Source organism: Podarcis liolepis (genome assembly GCF_965112155.1).
Source record: "Podarcis liolepis genome assembly, chromosome: 12".
Lineage (NCBI taxonomy): Eukaryota > Metazoa > Chordata > Lepidosauria > Squamata > Lacertidae > Podarcis > Podarcis liolepis.
In genome coordinates this window covers 29,471,434-29,489,543 of record NC_139563.1, presented here as the reverse complement: position 1 = coordinate 29,489,543, position 18,110 = coordinate 29,471,434, and the positions used below count along the sequence as shown (strand labels likewise).

The following is an 18,110-nucleotide window of genomic DNA, read 5'->3' as shown; positions in this document are numbered from 1 at the left end:
TGGTATGCGTGTTCAATTCTTCTCAGCCAGTTTTCTCCCAGTGGGGTTTTGATAGTCATCTGAAAATTGGGGGGGGGGGAGTATTTTGAGAGAAGATCACATCAAATAAATGTCTCCTGTCTAGCCCCCCTGGGCTTTAACTTGCCCCCAGACTTCAATGGAAATCTGCACTACCTACAATGTAGGCACATGGGTTGTGTTGCCATGACATCTAGTCAGTCTCTGAGAAATTGTAATTGCATTCTACTGCCTGGTGCATGGACACTGTGATACCCATAGCTATACCCACACCCAACACACTTTTGTGGGCCTCATGTAGCCAGTCTTTGTGGGTGATTGCCACTTAACTTGTGTGCGTTCCCATAAGGACCAGGGTTCAACTTCGATGCTACCCTTGGCTTCAGAGGCACTCAGAAGAAGCAAGACCTTTCACTGTTTCCAAGTGGCTCTGAAGCCAAGAGTGAGGACAAGCTGGAGATCACGCTCTTCTTCTTAAGTTCCAGGCTAAGGAGAAGGGCAGGCACTTTCTGTATGGCCTTGCGCTGAGCCTGACTTTGTGCAGGCACCAGAGCTCTACATCATATAATAGACAAGACACTTCCCTTCTCCTGGGGTCCAGTAAGAACTTCTTTCTGATTATGGGAGCCGCCAAAGTCCAGCATTACGTCGGAGATGAGACTTAACTCTAGTTCTCCATTTCTGGTGGATAGTATCAGGTTTTTACCAGACTAATGAACCATTAGTATCCTGGGATAATTTGGGACAATTACGTTCATAGTTGGAAAGGTGAAATTCTAACATTGCTGTTTCTGTTGAACCTGTAGTGTGAGCAAAAGAGCTGTGAATGCGAGAAGGGAGACCGAGGACCTCCAGGACCACCTGTGAGTATATATGATGGGCAGTAGGAACCTTCAGATTTCCTGCTTATAGTTTATAAGAGCAAACTATCACACATAAAAGCTTAAAGGAGACAATAATATGTTTAAGTGTGCCTTGTTCACTCAAGAAGAAAGTATTAAAAGCATCACGTTTAGTTAGGCTGACCATGCATGTGTTCTGCTTTACAGCGTAAAGGTAAAGGTAAAGGGACCCCTGACCATTAGGTCCATTCATGGCCGACTCTGGGGTTGCGACGCTCATCTCGCTTTATTGGCCAAGGGAGCCGGCATACAGCTTCCGGGTCATGTGGCCAGCATGACTAAGCCGCTTCTGGTGAACCAGAGCAGCGCACGGAAACGCTGTTTACCTTCCCGCCAGAGCGGTTCCTATTCATCTACTTGCACTTTGATGTGCTTTCGAACTGCTAGGTGGATAGGAGCAGGGACTGAGCAATGGGAGCTCACCCCGTTGCAGGGATTCGAACCACCGACCTTCTCATCGGCAAGTCCTAGGCTCTGTGGTTTAACCCACAGCGCCACCCGCGTCTGCTTTACAGGGTACATTCCTCCATTTTAAGGAGTTCTCTGTTTGACAGACTGTCCAGTCCAAATGTGGTTTAAAGATAAAGAACCATAGGAAGGGAGAGAAAGCAGGGACCTTGTAGTTATTCATCAACATTTAGGACCCGGGCAGCTGTCTGAGCATGGACACAGGTCACCTGGTCACACTCTTCCCCACTTTGGAGCCATGCATAGCATTTCAGTTCCAGTAATGATTTCTAAAATTGCATTGATTCACAGAAATTGGGGTGTGCAAACTTTATGCAACTCTATGTCCTCTCAAAACAAAGAGGGCATCTGCTCTATTAATGATATTTCTCTCTCCTTGTCCCCTCAAGGGTGGTCATGGTGGCAGAGGAGATAAAGGTGATCGAGGAACTAAAGGAGAAAAGGTAAATCACCATGAACGCCTCCCTTGTTCTCTTACAATGGCAATGGGGCCTGCCTGAGAGGTGCAAGAACTGAGTTCCAGCAAGTTCCAGCTGAGAAAAAAAATGCCCTGGTCTTGACTGTTATATTTTTTAATAAGACTATGTCAAAGTTGGGTGTAAGTGTAGTATAAAAGGAAATAATATTTCCAAATATTTTCACTGGTTTCTACCTTTTTTCCAGGGTGAGGCTGAGAAAGGAGAGCCTGGAGAAAAAGGTGCAGAGGTACGTGAATTATTGCTATTTCCAATAATTCAGTGTGAAGTGTGTTTCTGCTTTGTCACAAGCCCTGTTCTTTAATCTGTCTCCTCTCTAACTGTCCTCTCTTTCTTTTGATACGCTCTTTTGTCACAGTGGGACTTTGCAAGCAGAGTCATCATCGTAGCTCCTTTTGCGGCCTTTAACTTATCATCTCAGACATCACAGCAGCCTATGCAAGACTTAGCTGCACTGCCCAAGGTTAAGAAAGATCAAGGTGGAGTTGTGTCTAACCACAGCTGGTAGGAGAAAGGCAGGGAGCCCATCAGTGAGTTGGAGACAGAGCTAATGGTGGGAAGAGCCAACTAATGACAGTTTTGTCTTCTTCATTGCTGAGTTCTATAAGGGCAATGAGGAGACTAAGGAGGAGGAGGAAGCTGATAGGCAGTTCTTGCCCCTGGGCTGGTACTACCTAAGTCCTAAGAAGACAGGCAGATGGGGCTCGCCAAAGGCAGACTGAGATTGGTGGGGCAGTGTTTCATTTGCCCAAATGAACAAGCCTCACTGGTTAGAGTGCTGGACTATGACTGGAAAGACTCAGATTCAAACCCCCACTCAACCATGAAATTCACTGGGTAATCTTTGGCCATTCTCTCTATCTACCTTACCTACTTCGCGGCGTTGGGAGAACTGGGTTAACTGCCTTGACCTGCTTGGAAGAACGGTAGGTAGTAAATGTAATGCTGAGGATATTAATCATAGTATATAGCGAGGTCTACAATCCCAATGTAAATCAAGTTGCCAGTGGTATTGAAACAGTGGGTCTTTAAACGGCACCTCCAAGAATTGATGGATTTTGAAATCTTTGGAAGAATGCTTATGTATGTGATGTATAATCATTGCCTCACTATCCTATAGAAATAGCAGTCTGTCTTGCATGTGGAAACGCTAATGCTAACACTTCCTTTCTCTCTGGATTTTAATGAAGGGAGCCAATTTGTTAATTCATTTCTTTGCACATGAATACTGCCTTCCTCCAATTAAATGAATGGAGAGAGCTCTGTGTGAAGATCAGAAGCATGCTATTCACACACACACACACACACACTCTTCAAAGGATGGCATTTCATTCTTTCTCCAACCAGGTTATTACTCTGACCTCCATGCTGATTAAATAGCATATTTATTTATCATATTCTTGACATTGTATTAGTCATGTTAAAATAACTTTATTTTTTTCTTTTAATAGGGAGGTGCTGGTTATAAGGGAGACAAGGTGAGATGATGCACAAATGCTTACTTATATTGCCATATTAAGCAGTTTATAATTAGATGTCTACAAAGACAATGCATTAAAAATATAGGGGATGAGTTGTAAAAGAATAATATTAATAGAACCAGATGAAAGAAGGAAGAGATATGAATACAGTCCATAAAGTTTCACAAGCTAGAGTCTTTTGCACTGTAAGCTTCTTCAGAGTGTTCTTTAGGATCCTGCTCTGGACTGAAAGAGGCTGGTAAGGACAAGTAGGATAGTCTTAGAGGACACACCGGTCAGGAAACTTCAGAACAACTTAATTCTCTCTCTCTAACAAGAACAGAACAGTAGCAGGAAACCCCTAACTCCAGCCATATATGACTAAATTCAGTGCCACTTAGCAACTAAGCTGCAGAATGACCCTATCAACACAGGGCAGGCAGATTGAAGTTTTGATAATTTAGATCAGGGGCAGCAAACCTCTGGTCTTCTAGGCATTGCTGAACTACAGCTCCAGTCAGCCCCACCCAGCATAGTCAGTGGTCTGGGGTGATGGCACTTGTAGTCTAGAGCCACAGGTTCCCAACCCTGATCTAGATTGTCAGAATAACTAGAGAATGTGACATTTCAACTTCCTATGCAAAAACAAATTTCAATGAAGCATCACCATGAAATCATGCCAATAATATATACTTTTTGCAGGGTGAGAGAGGAGAATGCGGAACACCAGGACTAAAGGGAGACAGAGTAAGTACCGTAAACAACTTGCCATATGCATACATACAAGCTGCGTCAAAATTCTGTTCAGAACACTGTGTGAAAATGCAAAGAGTGCTTTTCTTAAAATGGCAAAAGGCAATTATAACTGTTCTCGTTGAACCTACCGGTGTTGGTGGAAGGTTAGTTAATTGTTAGCTTGAAAGCGTTTCATCAATGGAAATGGATCCAATTGGTCAAAGTGGACCAGTTTGATTCTCTGGGAACACCGTGGCAATAGTCAGACTGTTTCAGACCTCTATGGGTTGCTTTGAGATTCTGCTGCCTGAACAGGCTTTCCTTGGCCTGATTGAGAATTCCCATACCTCTCTAGATTTGTAGTGGCCTATAAAATAAAGGTGCTTAGCAAACATAAATAAATAGAAGAGTGTCATGTTCTGGCCCCATGGAGGAGCCAAGGGGAACTAGGAAGCAAAGCAGGTTGGTTTCTGCAGCACCACAGAGAGCTCCTGGTGAGCAACTTGCTCCAACTCAGACAGAAAGTGAACTGGGGCCTTTTTAGTCACCGTTTCCAGTCCACCTTTCTTAAACTCCTATACCTTAAGGACCACTTTGCTCTATATGCTCCAAATGGATCACTAAATCACTTGAGGGAAGCACCATTAGTGGTCTCCCATGGACTCACGTCAACAAGTAGTTTAACAACCAGTCCCAGGGAATGGTAGCTTTGTGAAGGGAATAGGGGCCTCCTAACGACTCTCAGCATCCTTAACAAACTACAGATTTCATGAGGCTTTGGAGGAAGCCATGACTGTTGAAGTGGTATCACAGTGCTTTAAATATATAGTGCAGTCAGGTCTGTTATTTTCAGGGAGTGTCCTCTGAGTAAAAAATAATTGAATACCACCCTATGTTTTAAATTTTGTAGGCTTTTCTTGTTGCTGTAAGAAACATGAGGTATATAAATTTCTTAAATAGATACTCTGCCCCCTTTTGGAGAACTAGGGCTAACTTGCTAAAGACAAGACCTCCTCCTTGGTGTGCTCCCACCTGCACCACTGAAGTTGTGAGGAAGGCGCTCAGTTTCTCAGGTCTAGGAGAAGGAACCTGTGATGATCCTGGTGTCATGGGGTTTGTTTGATCAGGCCTGTAGCCTCTGGTTCAGCACTTCACCAGTCACTAGCATCAGGCCTGGAGCCAGGAACCTGGTCCAGCTCCTTAGCCGGTGACACTGTAACCTCCAACTTAATCTCCAAGTCACTACTTCACTTATGGGTCACAACAAGGAGCTGGAATTGGGCAACCAAAAAAATCAGTACATCTAATATAAATATAAAACAATCCAAATTCAGCCTGAATTGAGAATGAACTGTGGCTTTCCAGATGTTGCTGCTCTTCTGTCAGCCCCCAACCAGCATAGCCAATCTGCAGGAATGATGGGAGTTCTAGTCCAACAGCATCTGGAGGGCCACAGGTTCCTCATCCCTGATCCAGAATCAAATTTGATTGGCCTGTTTTGTTTGTTCGGTCTGGTTTTTGTGGTTGCCGAGAGAGAAAACTAGTGCTTAAATATTTTGTTAAGAAGGACTCCATGTGAACTGTCAGAGTCTTAGTTCTTATAGCGCCATACAGCAGTGTCAGTTTACACGGTTAGCAGGCGAAGACATTGTAAGGGAGGATGTGAAATGTACACATGTGTGAAGTTAAAAGAAAATTAGTTAGCAGCTGGCAGTTAAAATGGAAAGGGGAAAAAATGGACATAAAGACCATATGTTGAGATTGTAGAAATGTAAGGAAATAGCATTTTAGTTGTTGTTTGTTTTTACTGAGGGCAAGGAAGGAGAAGGCATTGAACATCTGTAAAGGATTAAAAGGCCATAATGGATTAAGCACTTGCAGAAACTTCTGAACAGGCCAAAGTTCTCATCACCCACAAGATTCCCACTTACAACAGGAGATGAAGCGGCATTGCCAAAAATGAATGAAGAGTTTTTTTTAAAAAAAAGAAAGAAGAATAAGAGGCAGCAATCATGCCAGTGGAAAATGAGCAGACGTGGAGAACACACAGCAGAAGCACAGAGCAAAAGATTGGGACACACAGCACTGGAGCACATTTATGATCTGGAAAGATCAGCGCAGCAGTATAATTGACTGTACTGTGTTGGGTGTCCCAACAAAATGTAAAAAAAAGAGAAAGAAAGGAGAGAGATTTATTTCATAGTATTCATCAGTGTTTACTGGTGTTTCCCACTGCCCAGAATTCTGGGTTTCCCTAAAGGGCAGTCAGCGGAGGGTACAGCTTTTATATTAGCTGAAAATGCAAATAACTGCTGGCTGTTTGAATTCAGGTTGGATGTGGATCGTGTGCTCAAGTCCGCAGAGGCCAAGCTTAGCTGTAATTATTTCCATTGCTGGTTTTGCTTCCTTGATGGCGGAGCCCACTCCTCCCGCCCAATGGCTCACAAGTTCAAAGGGGGCCACTTGAGATAGCAAGCAGCTGGGGCTAAAGCTAAGGACGAGAGTGATGCTCCCAAGGGAGAAGGGCACATATTTTGACCACAGAGTTCCATCCCGGCCCCCATCCCTCCCCTTCCTTAGCCTAGAAAATGATTGACTTTAGGATGGAAGAAAACATGTACTTGTCTGGGAGCATTTTTGTCCTCCTTTTCAGTCGAAGAAGGCTCCCTGAGCAGCTGAGCAATAAAGATGGTCTCTGTAATCGGACTTTCCATTTAAAAGATGTGACATGAAAGGGGATTGAGAGGAAGAAGAAAAAATAGCAAACTCCAGCATTAGTTCTTAGATATGAATGATTGACTTTATAACTTGTTAGTCATTAGCTATACACAGAGTAGACCCATGGAGGTTAATGGGCATGACAAACTCAGGTTCATTCATTTCAATGAGTCTGCTCTGGGTGGGATTTAATGGGCTACCATTCAGAGTTTCCCCCCCTAATGACCAGATCAAATGGAAACAGCTGGAGAAAAACAGGAGCCAAAAGCTGCTGGTCTCTCAGTAGGGTGGGTGGTGGGTCCTGCTGCCCTTCCTTTCCCCTGGGGCAGGCTGATGGAATGATGGCTGCCAGGTGACACTTCGTGGATGGCGGTGGCTTCTTTGAAAAGCCCTGCTTCCTTTCCTCTTCTCTGCTGCAGACCGATATTCCAGCCATCCAGATACACTTTCTCATTTTTCAGAGACTCCATTCCCAAACCAAGGCATTATTGTTAGGAGAAAGAAAATGATCTTGCACTGTCTGCATAGCAACCTAGAGAGAAAGAATCTTATATTGACGTCTGTTCAAAATATATTTTGTGATTGATCTGTTTTAAACCGTCATGGCTTCCTCCCAGAAACTCTGAGATTTTTAACTTCCTAAGGGTTCTGAGCAGTCTTTGTTTTCCCCTTCCTTCCCTTCTTAGAGGGTAACAATCCCCAGGAATACTTGCCCTGCTCTGATGACAACAAACAGGGGTACAATGGACATGGGGAGGAGCAGAATTGCTCTTGTAGGTCCTTTCACAGCCTACAATGTTGTGCAGGCTTTGTACATAAGAGAGTTTGTGTACTGGTCCAGTAAACGCTTCCGCTGCGCCACCAGCAACAGCTCTCTTTGCAGAGTATTAATTAAGTCCAGTGCAGAGATTCTTGTTGCAGCACAAGCTTCAGAGTCTCAGCAGCAAAGAAATAATGACACAGGGAAGCCTGTCTTTCCAAAGACAGGTTTATTGCAGAAAGATAACAGAAACACCTCCGGAGCTTTCGGACATTTTTGCTTCACGCCCCACAGGCAGAGAAAACAAACACTCTTTATATACTGAGCAACTTAACAACTTAATGAGCTTGACTACTTAAAGTCACATGACATTACTAACTTGCCAGCGTCTTAGGTTTCACACCATAACAATGAGGAACCCTGCAAAAAACAGCAGCCTCACCAGCTACATTTTGAGGACCTGAGCGCATGCAACTGTACAGGGAATGGGTTTGGGATTTGCTACCATGGTCCTGTTTCCCCCTTTGCACATTCAGCTAAAGCTGCTTATATTTTGAGTGCAGTGTGCTACATGATGCTGAATGTTTCCCAACTATACTATACCAGCCTTCGCCAACTTAGTGCCCACCAGATGGTTTGGACTGTAACTCCTATCCATCCCTGGGACAGAGAGGAGTTGTAGTGCAAACCATCTGGAGATGACTGGGTTGGCCAAGGCTGTGGTAGCCCATTGACAAACCCTAGTTTCAGGTCAGAGATCTGAAATGGACAGAGCATGGAGGAGCAACCAGTAAAGGGGAAATTTAGACAAATCCGCCTTACACCTATATGTGCAGATAATAGCAACCACAGCTGCAGGGAGAGAGCTGAGAAGTGTTTTAGTGAGCCTTGGCTGAATCAGAGCTTGCAATTAATCTTTCTATTTTGTTTTATTTAAACAGGGGCTAGAAGGCCCTTTTGGCCCAAAGGGACCAAGAGGACCTCAGGTAAGTTTGTTTACAACCTAATTCTATGTGAAGATTATTATTCGTTTGCATTATTCAACCCCAGGGGACACCTGGCTTGTGATATGTGGATTACTTTGGCTAGAGGTGGTCAATCTGTGCCCGGGCTATACTTCAGCAGAACTAGGTGGCACCTTCTCCTGTTCCATGTGCAAAATATGACTGGACTGATAGCAGTTGAACACTTGTGATGGAACAGCATCTTCTACCACACCTGAGGGCAGCACACCCAACTCTGTCTTCCAACATCACACACCCACACACCCACACACATCCGCACACACATCACTATACACACAGGTCTGTCCTACAACAGTTCACCACTACTGCTTGCCCAGCATCATCTGCAACTACATTCTGCTGAATGATAGAGCCGGCCCTACATTTCAAGATACATGACTGAATGGTCCTTTATGTGAGTTCCTCCCTCTCCAAAGCCTGAAGAGATGCAGCCTCTGTACATTTATAACCTCAGTGTCTTATCTGTGTATGCATCAGTTGTTTCTTGCTGGCATTCCCTGCTCTGTCTCAGAACTAACTTGGATAGAAATGTCAAGGGGATTGTAATGGTTCTAGGGGTTGCTTGTGTGTAAATCAACGCCACCCTTGGCTGGTTGCCTGAGTGAACCCTTTCTGTCTGGACAGCCACGCGCCCGTGACTGTCTCAATCGCTGCCAGAATCCGTTAGTGGGCGTTTCATGAACTTTTTCCAGCAAAGAAGCTCTTTGACGCTTAGTCTCCGCCTAGCCTCCCTGCGCGGAAGCCTTCTGCGCAGGGAGGGTGTGGGCATCGGAGGACCCGAGCTCTCCCCACTGGATCCCGGCGAAGAGTCTTGGAGCCACCTCGCCGATTCCCCCATCTGCCCCCCTTCTCCACTGGTGTTACGCTGATTTCCTTCCCCAGAAGATGTGCTGCTTCTCTCCCTCCCGGGACGCTCTCCGGAACTCCTCTGGAGCCCTCCCTCTGGCTCCGATGGCAGTTCCCTGACAGGGATGAACTTATTAGACAATTAGAAATTAGTAAGTCACCAGGGCCAGATGGCTTATGCCCAAGAGCTCTTTGAAAACTCGAAACCAAAATTATTGATCAGCTAACAAAAATATGCTACTTAGCGCTACAGTGGGCCTCCTTACCAGAAGACTGTAAGATAGGCAGATAAACACCAGTTTATAAAAGGTAGGTGGAGCAGAGCCAGAAGATTACAGACCTGTCAGCCTAACCCAGGCATAGGCAAACTCGGCCCTCCAGATGTTTTGGGACTACAACTCCTATCATCCCTGACCACTGGTCCTGTTAGGTAGGGGTGATGGGAGTTGTAGTCCTAAAAATCTGGAAGGACGACATTGCCTGTGCCTAGCCTAACCACATTTCTTGAAAGCAATTATTAAAGTTAACCCCCTCTCCCGCAATAATAAGTAAATATGAGAAGAACAAGTCATGCTGAAGAAAAGTTTAGCATGGCTTCTACAGCTGGAAAGGTAGAGTTGGGGGGGGGGAGGGAAGGAGAGTAACAATAAAAAATCCAGTCTCGTAGTGTTCTTATATGACTCTATAGCTGTGACAAAAAAAGCATATTTTGTCATTGAGTGAGGCACATTGTGTGATGATCCAAGATATGATCATTTCCATGACAGCACCGTGGGGCTCCTTCCCTTCTGGAATATGGTTGATGGCATCTATGTCCATCTTTCAATGACAATTAAAAGCGTTTTTATTCTCCCAGGCTTTTAGTGAAAACTGATGGGAGAAATTCTGTTGGCTATATCTGCTGCTGTAATGCTACTGGAATGATTTTGGTTACTGTTGCTGTACTTTTGTGGGGGAAGGTCTTGTTAATGGCTGTTGACTGCTGTTCTACATTGTGTTTGAGTATAAATTCTCTGTGTGTGTTTCTGTCCAACAAACCCTGTTAGTAGCTTTTTAAATTGGTTTAAATTTGACTAAGACAGAACAGACACACTGAAATTAATGGATGGCTACCTTAAGTCTATTGATTACAATGGGTTTACTTTGAGTAACACTTAGTGAGATATAACCCATTGGTAACTACCATGGAATCACCAAAGTGATGGATGGGATATAAATGCAAGCAATAAAAATAGATAAAGCTGAAGATATATATCTGAATACCAGATACGGGAAACAGCAGGAGAGGGCTATTGCCTTCACACCCTGCTTGTGGGCTTCCTGGAGGCACTTGATTGGCTGTTGCTAAGAAACCAGATGCTGGGCCTTTATTCCGACCCTATAGGCCTCTTATGTTCTTCTATGGCTCAGTGGCAGCATATCCTTTGTATCCAAGGAACTGAAGCAATGGAGAACTTTGTGCTGTTCTGTTCTTGAAATGCACAGCTTTCCTTCTGTGTGATTATTTTTAAAAGCTGTCATTCTCAAGGGGAACCTGCTATCAATCTCCTCCTTGTCACAGTGTCCTGGTTCTGCAGCTACAGTGCTGAGCTTAAAGTAGAACTGTGAGAACATTTTTGACTTCTCAGTGGAACTGCTGAACCCCCTTGCCAATTCTTCAGCTTTTCTTCCAGTAGAAAAATGTCTAGTATTTCTCCATAAATGCTTTGTTGTGATCAAGAGGAGTTCCCATGGTAGAAAATCACACTGCTACTGACCAGCACCAGTGATAACGTCAGGCAAGACTTAAGCAGGGATTTCCCGGAAAGTTTGATGAGTTCTTCTTATAGCACTGTTGTATAGCTATATCCCTGAAATACCGCTGAAATTGAAATTACAGTATCTTAGCAAGACTTGTGTACATTAGCGGATCTGTACAGCTCAACTACTGTATACCCACATTGTACACTTGTTGACTGTAATGTCTGAACACCCTATATTCTTCCTGGAAATGACTTCCCGGACATTTGCACGGCAGCAGCTCATTCTGAGACTGCACTTGTTGATGTTAAGCCATGAGAAGTCTCTTCCCACAAACCGATATTGCACCCCAGAATCTGATTCTCTTTCTGCCCACAGGATAGTTCTGACTGACAAGAACATTTCTGACAATGTACATACACAGTTTTCTTCTGTAAACACTGAAATCTTTGAGTGTGCAAGCTCATGTGCTTAGAGATAGAGGACAGAGTTCATATATATTCTGTACATGTCTTAGTATTGCCTTGACTGTAATATTATTTTGCTCTGACTTCTTAACTGATCGCATGTTATTGGCTCCTACTCACTTGAAATCCTCCAGAATGTCAATATGACAAGAAGATAGTAATAAGATATACCAAGAAGCTGACTGGGTTTTAGCCATATTCCAGCAATTCCTTCAAATTCACATTGAACTCCTGGGGTTAAGAATAGTGGATACTATTCTTATTCTTATTATACCCCCCCCCCAAGTTTATATTATATTTATTTCATCTCAAATGTAATAGGAAGTTTGGGGTGTCTGTATTGAAAGGTACTATCAGTGTGTAGACCACTGGCCTGTGAGCACTCCAATTGGAGAATAGCCTTTACCAAAGGCGTCATGGACTTTGAAGAAGCACATACTCTGGACAAAAGGAAGAAATGAGCTAAAAGGAAGGCACGTTTGGCAAATCCTCACCATGATCAACTCCCGCCCAGAAACCTATGTCCCCACTGTGGAAGGATGTGTGGATCCAGAATTGGCCTCCACAGTCACTTGCAGACTCACTGTTAAGACTGTATTCATGAAAGACAATCTTACGTGGCTATGAGTGATCACCAAAGAAGAAGGTCAGAGTCAGTTGGAAAGTTCCCCTGAACTAAGAACAAGGGAATAAAAAAGTTTTACAATGAAAATAAATATACACAGCTATGAATTCTCTCTTATTGCAGGGATCCACACACATATTTACTGAGACTGTGCCTGAGGTTATGCATAACATGCTTATTGGTAAAAGTCAAAATTCTCCTTTCTTTATCTTTCTAAAGGGAATCAGTGGCCCTCCAGGTGAGCCTGGTCCAAAAGGCATTCAAGGAAATAAGGTAAGGATTGGCAACAGAATGTGGCAGAGTGGGAGTACAGGCTGTAACAGTTTTAGGTGCGTCCGATATGTGCATGACTTGAGGCATTTTTTGAAATTTGCACTTCTCTGAAGTGTGCCGTGCAGTTCTCTCACCAAGCAATGTGCACAAACAATGTATCATATAAGAGAAAACTGCTCTGGAAAAAATATGTATATTAGGCAAACTTGAGTGTGAAGATGTGTATGTTAGGAGAAATTCACACCAAAATGCTGACGAATTTTCACGAGGGCTTGGGTTTGTTAAAAGTGGCACATTTTGCTATCCCTAGATACAACTCTGTGTATTTCCCCCATGCCCCGTAATTGCCAATCATTGGCACGCCAGCATGTATCAATATATTTATTGTGCTACTTGGGTCTCTTTGAACATTGAATAGCTAAATATTTATAAATGCCAGGACTAGTGTTAACAATACTGTTTTGCACTTGACTGTCAAGACGCGGGAGTTTTCATGAATGTGGCCTCTATTACACTGTATGTGGGCGTTCATTATGTGAAACATCCTGGCCTTGTTTCTGAGGCAACCAGAACATTTGAAGATACAGAGGAACTGCTATATGTGGAAAGTATTTGTGACAGTAAAAGATGCTGGAATCTTGGCCTCACACAGGCTTTTCCCTTGCCTTGAATTTTCTCGTTCTTTGTTTGCTGCCTTTCGTACAGATCGCTACTGTGCCATCTCAGCAGACCAAAAAAAAAAGGGAGAATAAATCCCACACGTTATCAGAATCTTAAGCTTTTCCGAAACAGAATGTATTTTGATTATAATATTGATTTGATGTGCATTTTGGGGAGCAGAGACCACGTGCAGACAGGAGGGGAGGGAAAAAAACACATGTCCACAACTTTTATTGGTTGCGGTCATAATAGCATAGGGCAAAGAGCCTGCTATAAGGCTGCCCAACTGATGGCCCTTGCCTCCAGCTCTCCTGGATGGGGACCAGAAGGGATTTGCTTGGGGATTAGGGGGCCATCCTGGCACAAGCCATTCTGGAGGGTCACACCCACAACCTGGTGTGCGGTGACCAGCCTTAGCCCTTGGGTTCTAGCTGATGCCTTGGAGTAGCCCCATCTAAGGGAGATTCAGCTTCACCAATTGCCCATGCGTCTCATTGGCCAATCGTCTGTGATGCTGTGATACACCAACAACCTGTCTCCTACTCATTGCGCCAGTAGCAGGTATCATTTTAGGGGGTGAAACTTAATTTTTGCAAACGTCTTCATTGAGGAGTCTTAAAAATATGCTTTTCAATGTAATGAATTCAAACCTGCTATTATTTTTGTGACTGGACAACATTTTGCTTGGCAATTCTACATTTGATTCAAAAGCACATAAACTTGATGTTGGAAAAACCAAAGAATTTAAATTTTCTGAAGATGTCAGGTAATGCAATAAATTTTTAGGTTTCTCTGCATAAAACATATCCTACTAAGCATGCAACATCACCTTGTTTCATTTTTTTCACCTTTTTATTAAATAGGACAAGTTTAAAATTATTGGAAGTTGCATTAAAAAAATATAAAAAGCATTTATCTTTATATAGTTATACACCAAGCAAAACTAAATTTAACCAAAATATCTTTTGAATGCCCAAGTCATGATACAGCTTTTCAGCATCGCTCGTTTTTGGAATCTGAAAGTTGAAAAATTCAACATGCTCTATTGTGCCAGTAGTACTAGCTACCTTAATGAGAAGAGGGAGAAGTGGAGATTAATTGGGTTTTTTGCGTTTTTTTAAAACTTATTTCTTGGCTCTGACACATTTATTTGCCTTTTGTACATACAGGGCAAGTTAGACATGATGCTAATTGTGTGAATGCAGTTACCATGCATATTTTGCAAAGAGCCTCCAAGGACAAGGCTTGAGCTGCCTTAGAACCAAGCATTAGGGCCAGGGAGTAATTTTCTCTCCCTGCCACAGCCCCAACAAAATTCTCCCCTCTGAAACTGCTAACTGTATTTCAAATAAAGCCGTTATTGGGACGGGGGAATAAACCCCTCCCTGTGCTGTGATCATGATCCAAGTCGGGGGATGCCACAGCTGCAGTTGGTTGAAAGAATCCCAGGAATCCCAACGATGTGATTTAAAGGTGTGTTTAGAATTTTTGAATCTCTCCCTAATAACTTATTTAGAAGCCACCCTTGGAGAACAAAGCGGTGATCAAAAAGGCATTTCTGGGATATTGTATCACAGAGAAGGGAATCAATTGACTGCATGTAACCAAATGTGAATAACTGTAACTCAGGGCCAGTTTCTCTGTGTAGGTTTTATATACATTTTTAAGCAGTTGGGTTTTTTTTGGGGGGGGGTAGGTTTATCTAAAATTTTGGGAATTATCAAAGATGTTCTGATTACATTCAGGGCCGGATTTAGGTTTGATGAGGCCCTAAGCTACTGAAGGTAATGGAGTCCAGCTGTCTTTTCTCAACAACAAATTGTCACTGTTTTTTTGTGTTGCATATATGCTATATGGTACCCTGTATATAGAAATGAGCAAACCAGTGATATTTTAGGGAGCAGGCTAGCAGGCGGGACCCATTACTTACTTACACTGTTGCTGTATGTAGGTTTTATTTTATTTGTTTTTTATCTTATATTTTGGAAATGTGCATCCAGTTCCCCCCCCTTTAATTTTTTTTGGGTGCCCCAAGAGAGTGGGGCCCTAAGCTATAGCTTGTTTAGCTTATACGTAAATCGGGCACTGATTACATTCACTACATTTTTTAAGCACATGGTTTGTTGTGATCTTTACACATGCTGGAGCATTCAGAATAATCTCCAGTCACTGGAAAAGTTAACTTGTGTTGACTTCACCATGTAAAAAGCTGTAATGTCACTTGCTTTTTGCTTAATTCCATTTAAGAATTGGTCAGTGTTCTCCATCAACAACAATAATATAGAGATAGCTCCCTTGTTGTGGAGGGACTACCTTGAAACAGTATATTTTTTTATCTTTAAAGCACTTGATTAAAAAGAGTAGTATTGCCAATAATCGGCTCTTACGTTACATTGTTGTTTTATGGGCTGAAGGGAGATATAGAAAAAAGCTTTTATGAATAAATGCATTTTCAGCAGACAAATCCCGAGAGATCTCTTGCTTTCTGTGTTTGCAAAGTAAATTCGGATCTGAAACATTTCCATCCTTAGCAAAGCCTTGGCAAGTCGTTATTTACAACTCCTTTATTAAACAACTCCATTATTTATCTTCTGGACTGAAAACTGTATACAAAGATACAGAAGCCATCCATTTTTTAATTAGCGGATTTTAAAGTGGAATTTGCATCTCTGCACCCTTTGGTTCTCAGACAAATGAGCTTCAACTAGTAAATGAACTTGCCCAAGAAAGAGTTTTGCCCAGTAAAATGAATGGCTGTTTACAGCTCAATAAATACCCATTCAGCTTGTAAAGGTCAGTGCCTTTTTCATGTGAGTACTATGGCAGACAGATACTTAGCAACCTCTCCAAAGTCTGTTATCTTTACAGAAAGATCATTCAGTGCCCCCCTTTTAGAAAAAAAGTTTCCATACACTTATGAATGAATTCAAAGTCTTGCAGTTATTTATATGGTGGATGGCTACTTTTCCCAAGTGTATAAATAATAAGTCTGTTCTCAGGACAATAGCAGTGGAGCAATTCAACTGCCGTGGAAGAGGTTTCTGACAAAATTAATGGAGACGCTACCGATGGCTTTCCAACTGGGACACAAATGTGGCGTGCATTTAGGATTGCCACTGCCAAATTTTTCTGTGGGTCTCCTTAAGCACTTGATGAAGGCATCTGTTTAGTTTTGTAGGTTGTCAAGGGGGAAAGAGAATTCCATTCTCGTGAAACAAGCCAATATTGATAGCCATGGATGTTCCCTCTGAGTCATATTCTAGGAAATTTCGATTCTGTGCTAAAAATACATCCTGCAAAGCAATGAAATTAATTCGGATTTTTGGGCAGGGCTAGCCTAACTCCCAACCCATTGCAGCAGTGGGGGATAAAGATATAGCAGACGTGTCCCTTTGTTTGGCTCTACAGGTCTGGCCTTGAAGTAGGGAGGGGGAAGCACAGGTGAGCAGATGCAGAAGCTACCACTGGTGACATCTTTACCTGCAGGAGCCAGAGTAAACCCCCTGAAATATGGTGTTAGGTGGGAGAGGGATGGGACAGGTAAGAATTAGCTGGGCCACCTGTCAGTGATGGACGCAATCTGGAGCTCTCTGCTGTGCCAACCTGGGGCTGGTGCATATGAAACATAGATGCAACGGGCATCTTCCATACTAACTTTTAAACATTTGCTAAAAACTTTTCTATGCCACCAGGCTTTCCCAGACAATTAAAACAAATATTTTCTGGAATAGTTAGCTGGTTATCTGTCATTTCTATTTTTTGTGTGATTTTAGGGATGCGGTTGGCGCTGTGGGTTAAACCACAGAGCCTAGGACTTGCCGATCAGAAGGTCGGCGGTTCGAATCCCCGTGACGGGGTGAGCTCCCGTTGCTCGGTCCCTGCTCCTGCCAACCTAGCAGTTCAAAAGCATGTCAAAGTACAAGTAGATAAATAGGTACCGCTCCGGCGGGAAGGTAAACGGAGTTTACGTGTGCAGCTCTGGTTCGCCAGAAGCGGCTTAGTCATGCTGGCCACATGACCTGGAAGCTGTACACCGGCTCCCTCAGCCAATAAAGCGAGATGAGCGCCACAACCCCAGAGTCGGTCACGACTGGACCTAATGGTCAGGGGTCCCCTTTACCCTTTACTTTAAGGTGCATTCGTAATAATAATAATAATAATAATAATAATAATAATAATAATAATAATTTTTATTTATATCCCGCCCTCCCCAGCCGAAGCCGGGCTCAGGGTGGCTAACAACAATAAAACAGTACAAAAGTACAACACAAACAACACTCTAAAATCTGCTTTGATTTTATTTTTTTAAAAAAATGAAATTGTGGTATACAAATACTTTTTGTAAATAAATATGTATTGCTTTTTAAATTTGTGTCTGTCAATATACATTAGCTTCAGAATGCAAATCTGTACTCCTTTTTATGGTGTTTTTCTCTGGTTTTGCTATTGCCCAGAGTGGCCGCTCTGAACTCATCCCTGACTATGCCGTGGCCTCTGGTTCCCCAGAGTCTAATCTGCTTGCACTGGCTTTGACCTTGCCTGTTTGGTTCACGTCCTTGTCTCAACACCTGACCATCCTGAGGCACAATGGAAACCTTGTGATTCTCAGCATTCTTGTTTTGTACAGGAGGGAAGAAGCACAGAAGTTGCCAGATGTAGCCCCTTCCTTCACACAGATAAAATGGGAGATATTTCTTTTTAAATGGCTTACATAAGAAAAACCCCAGTCTTCATCCTACCCCACCCACAAAAGGCATTGCAGCCTTAGGGCTTCAGCTTAATGCCAGAAAATGTCATGGGTGCATATATGTTAATTGTATTAGCAGCTGCTGAGAATCTGGAAACAATCCAGGAGTTACTTGAAAGGGACTAATAAAGTGCATCTTACATAGCCAAGAAGAAGAAAATCCAAACAATTACATGATCTTCATGGGTAG

General features: G+C 43.0%; 1 protein-coding gene across 4 annotated transcripts in view; it reads left to right on the top strand.

Annotated features, from left to right (window-relative positions):
- COL28A1 (collagen type XXVIII alpha 1 chain) overlaps positions 1–18,110 on the top strand; it is a 66,742-nt gene that overhangs the window by 10,910 nt on the left and 37,722 nt on the right. For all 4 annotated transcript variants that reach the window (XM_083469055.1, XM_083469056.1, XM_083469057.1 and 1 more), the window contains 7 exons: positions 825–881; positions 1,778–1,831; positions 2,052–2,093; positions 3,316–3,342; positions 4,027–4,071; positions 8,479–8,523; positions 12,460–12,513. In XM_083469055.1, the coding sequence (XP_083325181.1) occupies positions 825–881; positions 1,778–1,831; positions 2,052–2,093; positions 3,316–3,342; positions 4,027–4,071; positions 8,479–8,523; positions 12,460–12,513 (324 nt within the window). The remainder of the gene's footprint in view (positions 1–824; positions 882–1,777; positions 1,832–2,051; positions 2,094–3,315; positions 3,343–4,026; positions 4,072–8,478; positions 8,524–12,459; positions 12,514–18,110) is intronic.